General features: G+C 35.0%; 1 protein-coding gene across 2 annotated transcripts in view; it reads right to left on the bottom strand.

The window, feature by feature from the left end:
* Positions 1 to 13,010, bottom strand: part of LOC145260324 (myosin-VIIa-like) — a 965,294-nt gene that overhangs the window by 112,718 nt on the left and 839,566 nt on the right. For both annotated transcript variants that reach the window (XM_080118214.1, XM_080118215.1), the window contains one exon: positions 12,957 to 13,010. This exon is cut by the window's right edge and continues 60 nt beyond it. In XM_080118214.1, coding sequence (XP_079974340.1) covers positions 12,957 to 13,010 — 54 coding nt within the window. The remainder of the gene's footprint in view (positions 1 to 12,956) is intronic.

Raw genomic sequence — 13,010 nt, 5'->3', positions numbered from 1 at the left:
CACGCCGACCGGATAAGCAATCCCCAGACAAAACTAAGACAATCCCGTAGTGGATCAGTCCCTTAGCTAGTTGGTATAAATGAGCTCCATGTCCTCAGTCTTTATTTTAGGTGTTAGAATACCTCCAAAGAAGCCCAGTCCTGATTTATTTATTTTAGTCCAAACCTGTCCCAATGGTATTTTTCTTGGAGGTCACCGAATATCCCCTCCCTCCCCCCTTTATTTTGTCCGTAGTTGTGCCCATTCCCTCTTAGGAAGTGCTCCCTTGTTTTCGGCTGATACCGGAAAACAGGAAGCATTTCATAATTAAATAGGTAAGGGTGTGTCCTGATTAACACATTCATCGCTTAACGTTTTATTTGGTTCATTTATTTTTCATTACTGTTATTTTTCTTTATTTTGGGGTGTTTTAAGGCTCTCATTACCCCCGCCCATCACCCGCATCACAATTTCACCCCTCATATATCATACGCATCACCCTCATTGTTTCATTGTAAAATAAATCATTGTAAAAAAAAAAAAAAAAAAAAAAAAAAAAAGTCATTGTATATATTGTTCATATCATTGGGGTTTTAAGTAGATCCAACCCCTAGAGTGTCTGTGGTATTGTGGTGACTGCAACTAGTTATAGGGAATTAGACCAAGTGGACGACCCCCGACCCCCATTCTCTCCCCCCCCACCCTTTTGGCCTCATGCCACATTTGGAAAGTTTCATTTCCACATTTTATATTATTTTTCCTGAAAAATTTTGTAAAGTTTGGAATATTCTTTTTGAATAAATAATTAAATAAATAGAAAAGAGGCTTGCCTTTTTTCTGTTGTTCTTGGCCTTGGGGCCGGGATCAAAGTGTAGTGTCTGTTCTGGCAGATACTGCAAGCAAAGACCATATGTGGGGGCAGCGCCACATATAAGACCTTGGTCAATGTAGGGGCAACCCTTCATACCAATTGTCACGATCCAGCTCCGCTCTCCTGGGGAGTTGGTCCCCATTTCCCCTTCACTCCTCACATTAAAAATCGGCCTTGTGTCTAATTTGCTCGGTGGGGGAGCAAATAAATCCCCTGTTGTTCTTGGCCTTCGGGCCAAGTTCAAAGTGTAGTACCTGTTCCAATGCTACTCTTAAGGTAATTTTTCACGGTCAATGGAGGGGAAACCCTCTATACTGCAACAATTATTATTTTTGGTCCCTACAAGAGTGCCCCTTTTGCCTTTTTTTGGGGGAGCTGGTCCCCCCCCCCCCACATCAAAAACGACCTCGTGTCACATTTTGCTTCCGTGGGGAAGCAAATAGATACTACTAAATCGAAAAAAGTGTTTTTTTATATGAATATTAATACACAAGAATGCAATATATATATATATATATATATATATACATACATACAAGCATTTCAGCCCGGCGTTGCCCGGGTGTTTGGAGGTGTATGTTGAGCAAAAAAAAAAAAAAAGAAAAGCGGTGAATTTTTTTTAACCCTATTATGACCCCTTAACATTTATTGTTTTAGGCTCAAATCAAGTTATTAAGTTAGATCCATGTCCAAGGAACCTATATCTAAAATTTCAAGTGTTTAGACTCAAAATTGTGGCAGAGGAGTTTGGTAGAGTTCTCAAAGGTTAAATCGTTGAACTTTGACCCCTTAACAGCCAAATTTCTGGCCGAAAACCGGTCACATAGATTTTCCCAAATCTCAGTACCCTGTATATCAAATTTCGAGTTCTGTAGACTGAAAATTGACAGAGTTATTGTGTAGGAAAATGTACACAGACACGTTCACTTTTATATATATAATAGACACACACACACACACACACACACATTATTATTATTTCTCCTTAACCGATTGGTATCGAGTACTCAACTTATTTTGATTACGAGAGTAAAAAGCAACAACATTTCTTCATAAAGAAGTTAGTCACTTTCTCTTTTATTCCCAGGTAACGCCGGGTAGGTACATAAACGAGATTCTATAATTGACAAATGCGAAAGATTCATGTATTTCTTTCTTCTTTTTTTTTTTTTTTTGAGAAATTGAGTGTCACGCAATTGTACATGATTAATCGTTTGATCGCGATCGACATTTTGAGCACCCTGGCTTGCTTTGTTTTCAAAGTAATAGCTTAAATATTTATACTTAACGACATCAGTGACCGTCTTAAAAGTTGTGTGCGCAATGGCTATTGCTAGTGATACTGGTTTTGTTGCTAGGGCAGATAAATATTGAAAAGTAGAATTATCGCGTGTTCACTGCTGAACCAATATTTTGTCTACCTTTTGTCAGGTGATTGCTTTTTTCGTTTGCTTTTATTTTTGTAGGGACGGTTAAAGAAAGTGAGGTGACTTGTATTAAAAAAATAGATTGGAATAGATACATCGAGAGCATTGCCAAGGCTGCTGCAAAGAAAGTGGGCTCTCTCTATCGTGCTAGAAAGTTACTTACGCCTGAAAGTATCCTGTACCTCTACAAAGCCACCATTCGCCCATGTATGGATTACTGCTGTCACATTTGGGCTGGTGCATCTGCTACTAGTATCTCGCTCCTGGACAGCGTCCAAAAGAGAGTCGCCAACCTAATAGGTCCCGAACTGTCATATAAACTTCAGCCCCTGTCCTACTGACGAAATGTTGCATCCCTCTGCCTGTTTTACAAGTATTTTAATGGTGGATGCTCTGACGAACTACAAGCCCTTGTACCCCCCCCCTCGATGAAAATACCCCCGAAAAACGCGACAAGCAGCGAAGTCCCACCCTACACAGTTGAGATCCCTAGATGTAAGAAAGCCTTTTATTCTAATAGTTTCTTTCCCAGAACTGCAGGACTTTGGAATTCTCTTCCGGTTTCCTGCTTCCCCAACTGTACTGAAGTTCAAGTGTAATGTGAACAGACATCTTGCTGCTAAACTCCCTACAAAGTACCTCTGCAACTTAGGTCTCTGATAGTAGCTCCCTACATCAAAGTGGCAACGTGCCTTGTTTGGGGTGAAAATGTAATTTAAAAAAAAAAAAAAAAAAAATAATGAATAACCACTATTTAAAAAAAAAAAGGCAACAAAATTCCGAAAATTATTAATAACATGTTCAGTATTTATCTCTATCTACTATTATATAAACGTCACTTTGTGTGTGAGTTCCTTCCTTATAGGTTCCGAAACAGCTGAGCCTATCTTTTTCAAATTTCACACAAAGGTAAATTCATATGTCTGGCAGTGTTCTTAGATATGCTTTTGTATAGAAATTCATCTGATAAGTATTGAAAATCGAAAAAAATCCAATCTTAAAAATAGCTTTTCTCTCTTATAGATGAAAAAAAAAAAAAAAAGAATATTTACAAGAGAATATCTTACCTTACACCGACCAAGGGAGATAATAAAATTTCAGCAAATCATTTCTTCTTAAAAAACACACACAGAATTATTGACATCTGGAAATATAGCTCAGTGGTAGAGCATCTGACTTCAGATCGAATGATTCCCTGTTCAAGCCCGGGTGTATCTCACCATTTTATTGAAATTTTTTCTTATTAATGAGTTCAATTTACAATAAAAGAAGAAGTACCATTTAAAATCGCTGCAAATCATTTCTTCGTTAGCATATTTTAAAACTAAACATTAGTCAGAAGTGATTTTTCCAGGACATTCATCGTCAAGCCCAAATATCAGCTGATATTATATTATAAACAAACACAGACGGAATTTGATGAACGATATTATTATTATTATTATTATTATTATTATTATTATTATTATTATTATTATTATTTTTCAATTTTTTTTTGCAAATTAGTCTACCAGGCAAACTATTCCTCGTAATACGTTGTACAACCGGGCAAGGCCAGGTGCCCAGCTAGTTAATAAAGTACTATGAAGTATTTATTTTATAAAAAAATAAAAACAAAAAACATGAATGTTCATCGCTGGCAGAAATGCATCTTGAATTATGGTGACGATGTAGAAAAATAAATTTTGGAATACTAAAGGTCGCTTGTTTTAATGATACCACTTAAGTCTTCGTAGCTCTTCAACTTTTTAAATAATAGAAATAGGAAATTGTACTATAGGAATATTTGTTCAAATTCCACAAAAATCAGGAAAATAAGGCACCTTGTTATGCTCTTCCAGTGTACCAAATTTCACTTCTCTGCTTTTCATAGCAATTTCAAAATTAAAAAAAATATTGACCCGCAATAAAGCGAAACATGGGGTTTACTAGCGCGGGGAGGGGGGGGGGGGGTACAGCATTGCGCGGTCGTAAAATAATAATTGTAACAACGGTGATGGGGGAGGGCAACGTTGTCTGGTAGTAAAATCCGCTTAAATATGATAAATTGTGACGGCGGGGGTGGGGGACAAAAAATGTGATAACGGGGTCAAGAGGGTGCTCTGCTCACTGCTCATGATTCTCAGCATTGCCCGATCATAAAAAAATAATAAAGAAAAAAATAAAATTATGAGAACGGGGGGGGGGGGCTGCAACTAAATCGGGTGCCATCAGCCTGAAGCGAAACCGAAAGCAAAATTTTGTAAGCAGAAAAAAAAAAAAAAAAAAAAAAAAAAAAAAAAACGAAAAAAAAAATGACCCGTGCCGTGCTAGTAACCGAACCCTTTTACCGATGTGGGCACGATTACGCAGATGCTGTGAAATCGCAAATAATGATGTCAAACGAAAGAAGGTATCGACGATTAGCGCATGCGCGGTTAATGTTATAAACTTAGTTTCATTAAAAAAATTTTTTTAAGCATTTCACTCTGCAATTCGTCAACTTCTTTTTGTTATTAATATTTTTGTTATTAATGTTTTTGTTATTAATGTTTTTGTTATTAATATTTTTGTTATTACTGTTTTTGTTATTAATATTTTTGTTATTAATGTTTTTGTTATTAATGTTTTTGCGTTAAGTTTTAGTGTCTAAAGTTGTCGCATGAATTAAAGAAGTTTTAAACTATTAAAAATATGAAAATGAAAGAATGTTTTTTGTTTTTTTTTTTAATTAAAAAATCGTAATTGGATTGGAATTTTCGTTTCTTTTAAATAAAAATTTAACCCTCAGTTGATTTAAATCGCTGATAAAAAAAAATCGAAATACGGAAATTGTTTTTTTTGTTTTAATATAATTATCCGCCGGTAAACAAATTACAAAACAATCCTGTTTAAATGCAAAAAAAAAAAAAAAAAAAAAAAAAAAAACTACCGCCGGTACAGGCGGTACACGTGTGCAAACTTCAAAACTAATGGTGATGAAATAACCTTCTAATCCACTGGGCCTGATCGCTGATCACGAAATGACGTCAGTAAAATTCTTGTATTTCTACTGATTCAGAGAACAATAGTTGACGCATGTTGTTGAAATCGTTTAGAAATAAACGATTTTAGGTGAACCCCGTTGGAATAAAACAATTTCTACACGAAATAATTGACCATTTTCCCCCCCAATTTTCAGATATTATTTGTTCGAGAGATCCTTCTTTCTAACGATGCGAAGTTGGTGCATGTACGATGCGTATGAGAAAAACATACACACAGGGACATCTCTTCTTTATATAATAGATTATAGTAGACATGTGTAGTACCTGCTTTGTTAGAGTGAATGTATGTTTTGATTTATGGTAGTTCACGAAGGAAAGTGTGTGTGTGTGTGTGTATAAATATATTATGAACCGATTTATTATTTGTGTTTGTTTGTTTGTGTGTGTGTGTGTGTGTGTGTGTGTGTGTGATAAATCGAAGACAACGGTTCTGTGACCAACTTAACAAATGTGTACAAAGGTCAAAATATTTGTATGCCACTAATCAATAAGCAGTTCGATATCCAATTGATTTGTCTATACGTTAATGAATTCAAAAGCCGTGGCACAGCTATGCATCAGCAGGCTCCAATTAGCAAGTGGTGGAGGGGGAGGTAAGATGCTTAAAATCATACAGCTGCTAATCGTCTTGTATTTTCTGCGCCAATGGCGTTCAGTTGCACAAAGTCAGGATAGCACCATTGGGGGTTCGCACAACCTCACTGGCAACTTAATCCTTTGTATTGCTTTTTTATTTTAATTTTTTTATATTTTGAAGTATAGATTTTCACAATAGATGCATCATCATCATCATCGTCGTCATCATCAATAACAGATGATAACAATGTTGATGTTAACGTTAAAAGAGTTCAATAATAATTCAATGTGTTAATGTCAGGGCTTTGCGATTCATAATCTAAATACCTCACCCTAACTTTTGAAATTTAATAAATTCGACCCTGGTTTCTGAAATTTGAAATGGTCCAATAAACGCTGAAGGAATGTTCTTTTGTAATCTCGTCTATATATATATATATATATATATATATATATATATATATATATATATATATATATATATATATTTATATTGATTGCGGACTGTTATCCTTATCTTTATAGTTGTTGTTTTACCACATTTCGGCCAACTAATCTTCTGGCCTTCTTCAGGTGATTAACCACGATGGAATAGGAATGCTGTATCTTTTAACTGTATCTCCAGTAATTACTGCCTTCCATAGTTGTCGTCTCACTACGTTTTGGCCAACTAATCCTCTGGCCGACTTTGAGTAGGATTGAAACCGTTATCTTCAGACAATGCTCACCTGCAACTGTAGAGACTCAATGCCTCTGTCCACTGTACCACGAGGACAAAGTTAGACACAAGATCAGTTTTTAATGTGGGGAAAATCCAACTCCTCAAAAAGGGGCACTCTGAATAGGAACAAAAATCAAAATTGTTTCAGTCATGAAGAATTTCTCCTCCACTGACCTAGGACAGAAATGGTAAAGTGTAGTGTCAGTACAGATACTACACTGCGATCTTGGCCTAAACTTAACAGCTTTATCATGAAGATTTCTGAGATCTTAAAGATGTGCCTGAAGAATGTTGGAAGTTAAATCTTTGCGAGATGAGAACGGTAGTTTGAATAATGCAGATAATTAAAATTATCAATCCTCATCTCAAAAATTCTGAAACATTGATTATATTCAATGCATTTGTTTTAGATTAAGTTGATAATCTGCATTTTATGATAAGGATATTCTACTAATCCTGGTTAACCCAGCAAGCAGCAAAATCACACCCTTTCACTGTAGAGGTTCATAGGGAAAAAATCCACAATTTGCTTATACATGGAGTATTGTTGGTACATCTACTACTCTCGCTTTTAGACAGAGCCCCCCAAAAAGTCTCAAAACTAATAGGTCTCGCACTATCGGGCAAGTTCTAACCTCTGCCCCATCACCACAATGTTGCATCCCTCTGTTTTACAAGTATTTAAATGGAATGTGCTCTGATGAACTCATATCACTTGTGCCCCCTTGTCCATAAACACTCCTGACCAACCTGACAAGCAGCTAACTCCCACCTCTTCACTGTAGAAATCTCTAGATGTCAGAATGCCTTCTGCTCTAATAGTTTCTTCTTTTGAACTGCTAAACTTTGGAATTCCCTCCCTGTTTCCCTGACTGTACTGACATGCAGAAGTTTAAATGTTATGAGAACAGACATCTTGCTGCTTGAATCCCTACAGTCCCCTGAAGAGACACTATCCCAAAATAGTAGTTCTTTATGATCCAAGTGGCAATATGCCATTTTAGAAGTGAAAAAAAAAAAAAAAAAAAAAAAGCTACATTTGAAAGTATTTACTAAATCAGTGATATGTCATTAGTCTACATAAACTATTTCATTTTTGGTGGAGGTTTCAAATCATTCACACTGCAAAACACAAAAATGTCACCAAAAAAATCAAATAAAAAGATTTAAAAAAGTAACAAATAATCAATAAAATTTCACGAGAAATAATTGATTAAGTGATTTATGCCTTGTAAGGTTCTCTCAACTGACCTGCTTTATTTGTGTCCTCTCATGCGTGAAAAATAGGTCATGTTAAAATGTTGCTATTTATAAGACAGGAAAGAAGAAAAATCCAAATAATAAAAAAGAAAGAGAAAAAAAACAAAAAGGAAACCGAAGACTTGTTGCAAGATTAGAGACAGGTGTGTAAAATAATGTTAAAGACGGTATTTTTTCCACATAATGTTAGAGTAGTGGAAAATTCTGTTAGAAGTTAACTGACTAGAGGTATGAGTTAATTGCAGGATATGACGTGATGGGAGGAAGTACATTGCGGTAAAACGAGACTGGTTCTGATGTTTGGGTGCATGTTGAGAAAGCGACCAGAAATAATAATTATCAACCCTCATCTAAAAATTTCAAAAACGTATGCTGTGTTAATCTGTGCCTCTTTTATAAACTTATCAAAAGAACCCCCCCCCTTTACATATTTGATATGTCTTAAAATAATTCTAAACATATCAATATTAAATATCTCATTAAATGTCATGATATCTAAAAGAACAAACACTATCTCGGTAAATGTTATCATAAACAATGACATTTAAAACAATTCTAAATATATTTTTTATATTAAATATCGTATTAAACGTCATCATCTACGGCAGTATTTCAATTCGAAACACATACGAACACTTTTTTGCACAAGCATTTAAAATTGTCGTTGACTCTTGAAAATTCACTATGTTATTGCTATACATCTTATGAGATGACTGACCAATTTTTATGATTGCAGATTCGAATGCACAACTACAGCAGGAATTGGAATACACCTTACTAAAGCCTGATTGTCACAGCTGGTGAATTTCCAAAATGCAATCTGGACATAAGGACAATTTAGAAGAACGATATGCAATAAAATTCTGTTATAAACTTAGACAAAAATGCCACAGAAACGTATAGAATGCTTCAGACTGCTTTTGGACCATCTTGCATGGATCAAGCATCAGTTTTTGAGTAGCATAAGAGATTCAAGGAAAGCAGGGAGTCTGTGAGGTATGATGAGATGTGTGGAAGGTGTAAGGAAGTCAGAACACCAGAGTTGATTGGCCAAATAAAGAATTTCATGGATAAGGACTGTCATGTGTCTATAGAGATAATAAGTGCACAGTTTGATGTCAGTGTGGGAACTGTGAACACAATTATTTGTGAAGAACTGAAGATGTGGAAGATTTGCGTGTATGCACCAGTCCACAACTCCATCCTTGTCACAAACTATTTGACCAAGATGGGAATTAAGACAGTTCCTCACCCTACCTATAGTCTAGACGTTGCTTCCTGCGACTTTTAGTTATTCCCTAAGTCAGAGTACTTTCCAATCCATACTTAAACAAACCAATAATAAACGAAAACTTAAAATGTCAGATGCATTACTAATAAAAGTTAAAATACCTCAGCATCAATAAAATTAACTTTATCAATAGTAGTAACATCCTGAAATGCTTGTAAAGTGTAAAGTTATTAAAATAATTAACCAATGAAATATACACGTAATTAAAAAAAAAAAAACAGAAAAACAATTATATAATTTGTAAAAAAAAAAAACAGATTAATCTATCCTTGACAATGAATCCAGAGGGATTGGAAAAGACTCAGACTTACAACAAATATGGCGATTACTTCAACCAGTTTCTGCCATAAGTAAAGACCGTTATTCGGTAGTTGGAAAAAAATCAAAAACAGAATTAACAGACAAAAACCGTCTATTTTATGTTCTCATAAAATGTTATGAGGAAATATAATATTTTATGCGTCGATTTTCAAAATTTACTTCAACAGTACTCAATATATGAGTGGAAATAGGTAGTAAGTTATGAAAATATATATGGCAATCAAGCTACACACAATTATTCTGCATTTCATATCCTCTTGTAAGGAATTGTCAGACTAATATTCACAAAAGAAAAAGGTACGTTATCCTATACCAAACAGAACAATAGAATAGAAAATAGATGTCAGCCAAACTTTCAGTGAAGCCCTGCCATTAGCTAATGAAAACTTCAATATGCATCTGTTTAGTTAGCTAACTAAACTAAAAACCACGTGAATACATAAAAACATCAGGCAACATGAATATGCATTTTACCCTGATGATTCCTTATAAAGATGAAACACGGAAGATTCTATGTAGCTTAATTGCCATATATATTTTTATAACTTACTACCTAGCGCTACTTTATTCAATTTAGGTAAGCAAAATTACCATTGGTCGTGGCAATAAATCTACTGTTTCAGTCTAAAAAGATTTCATCAGGCAACAAAAACAGCCTTTAGTTTTAGTTGAGGTATGATCTTTAAAGAAATTTTTGTTGCCATATATATATATATATATATATATATATATATATATGAGGGAGGGAGTATGTGTGTTCACAGATATACATACATATAAAAGACCTGGACTGCTTTTTATATGATCAAAGGATTTCTCATTGGCTTCCTGTCAACCTAGCGAATATAATCTTATGTTTGGTTTTCTGATTACAGGGGAGGGGGAAGCAAAAATACAAAACCATTACCATCGTTTATATAAAAATTCGTTTTCATCTCTTTATGATGACTATTTAAAAATATATGAATGAATGAGGTGGTGGTGGTGATGGTGGTGGTGCTGGTGATGCTGGTGAGGACTGAAATCTTAAGATAATTTAGTTAATTGTTGACTATTTTATTAATGAGATGATAATTTCATTTTATCAAATAGACACTCATAACTGTTTGTAAGAAATCGTTTTTTTGGGGGGAGGGGGGAATCTTCCCATTTTTGAGAGTAGCAAAATTATTTTTTAATAAAAAAATTTAAATCTGACTCAGCTCTAGATGGAAACTTTTTTTTTTTATTTTGGCATGATGGAGTGCTGTATTTTGGGGAAAGTATAGTGAAAGGTATTTAATTATTATAGTAAAAAATAATTATGACAGTTCCTTTAAGAAACTCGTTTCTTATCTATGAGCACTTTCAGTTGAATTAAGTCGGTCGATTTAGCTCTTATGCATAGATCATTGTATAACGATTAGATCACTGTGACTGACGTAAAAAACATTTAAAAGTAAAATGTTTAACTTCAACGTTATTTCATGCGGTTAATGGTAGCCGAATGGATACGGTCTTTGCTAATCGAGCCAGAGATGGCTCATGTTGCCGAGTTCGAATCTGTCAACTGGTGGTAATCATGACACCCTGCACTGAAGATTCCCGAAAGGATGAAACACTAGTGTCTGTAGGTATTTAATTATCATAGTAAAAAATAATTAGATATATAGATATATAACAATTCTGCTGTTTATTCTGCTAATTATACATTTTTAAATTTTCTTTCATAAAAAGCAAATAATTCTGAAAAAAAGCTACCTATATGCATACACACATACATGTATATCGACATATCTATAAAGGTGAAACTGTCTGTGTCTGTCTGTTTCATTTCCCTACCAAATTACTGTTAATTTTCAGTCTATAGACCCGAGATTTGACATAAGGGGTATTGAGATTTGTAATCGGTTTTCAGCCAGAAATTTGGTTGTCAAGGGTCAAAGTTCAAACATTTGGCCTTTGAAAACTCTACCAAACTCCTCCGTCAATTTTGGGTCTAAACACTTGAAATTTTAGATGTAGGTTTTTTGGACATGGATCAAACTTTTTAACTTGATTTGAGCTCAAAACAATAAATGTTAAGCGGTCAAAATTGGGATCAAAGTTAAAAAAAACTTGACCTCTCAACCAATTTTTGGTCTAAACATTTGAAATTTTACATAAAGTGTATTCAGACATTGGGCAAGCTTTTTGATTGGTTTTTGACCGAAAATTTATCTGCCAAGAGGTCAAAATACAAAAGATTTGACCTTTGCAGTCTTTATCAAACTATTCAGCCAATTTTGGGTCTAAACTTTTGACATTTTATATAAAGGGTATTTAGCTTTTTAATCAGTTTTTAGGCGAAAATTAGGTTGCCAGGAGGTCAAAGTTGCAGACTCTACCATACTCCTCCGCCAAGTTTGGGTTTAAACACTTGAAATTTTAGATGTAGGTTACATGGACATGAGTCAAACTTTTTAATATATATACATATGCACAGGAAGTTATAAACAGTACATAGGGCCCGAGCACAGCTGGGCTGAACTGCTAGTATATATATATATATATATATATATATATATATATGTAGAGAACTTGCATGCTTACTAGACATTGTTCTCGAATGTCTAAGGCTTCTCTGTACAGAGGTTTGTCAGATGAACCTGGCATGAGGATACTTTTCCTTACAAGTAAACTCTGACCAAATATTCAAAATCACATAGTATTCACAACCCAAATAAGATCTTCTTGGTATAGCTAACCCATACTGGCTTTTACGAGGAATGGTGCACCTTCTTCAAGTGATGTTACCTCAAGTAACAGCATGAAGATGGATACTCCACCAGACTAGATGAATTCTCGTCCTGAAATCCAGTAAGACCAAGAGCAATGAATTTGTTGCAAGTCTTCCACTATAGGTCTAGAATAAAGGTAAGTCCTAGGAGCTTTTTTATTATTATTATTATTGCATTTTCACTCCAAACAAGAGGGGGGGGTTAATATCTGGGACATAAATTGCAAGGATACTATGTAGGGAGTTGAGCAGCAAAAAGTCTGTTTACATTACACTTGGACATCTGTATGTCAGGGGAGCAGGGACCTGGAAGGGAATTGCAAAGTCTAACAGCCCTAGGGAAGAAACTATTAGAGTAGAAGACTTTCTGGTATCTGGGGATCCCTACAGTGTAGGGATGGGATTTTGCTGCTTGTCGGGTTTGTGGGGGGGGGTATTTACAACGAGAGGGTACAAGGGCTTGTAGTTCATCGGAGCACCTACTATTAAAATTCTTGTAAAACGGACAGAGGGATGCAACATTTCATTGATGGGACAGAGGTTGTTAAGCACATGATGACTTGTTAAAGGATTGGCAAAATGATGACAATTTTTTTTTTATTTAATTGATGCAATCCCCACCTACCCCCCAAAAATTGATGCAATCCCCCCCCACACAAAAAAAATTGATGCAACCCCCTCCCCCCCCAAAAAAAAACGGATGAGTACAACAAACAAAGTACTTACCTTGAACAAAGAACAAGCGAGATGGATATTTTCAGTATCATGCAGATGAATGTG

The sequence above is a fragment of the Euprymna scolopes genome, chromosome 36, assembly GCF_053919585.1.
Source record: "Euprymna scolopes isolate OS-2025 chromosome 36, ASM5391958v1, whole genome shotgun sequence".
In the NCBI taxonomy this organism is placed as follows: domain Eukaryota; kingdom Metazoa; phylum Mollusca; class Cephalopoda; order Sepiida; family Sepiolidae; genus Euprymna; species Euprymna scolopes.
The sequence above is the reverse complement of the archived record's forward strand: the minus strand, read 5'-3'. Positions and strand labels throughout refer to the sequence as shown.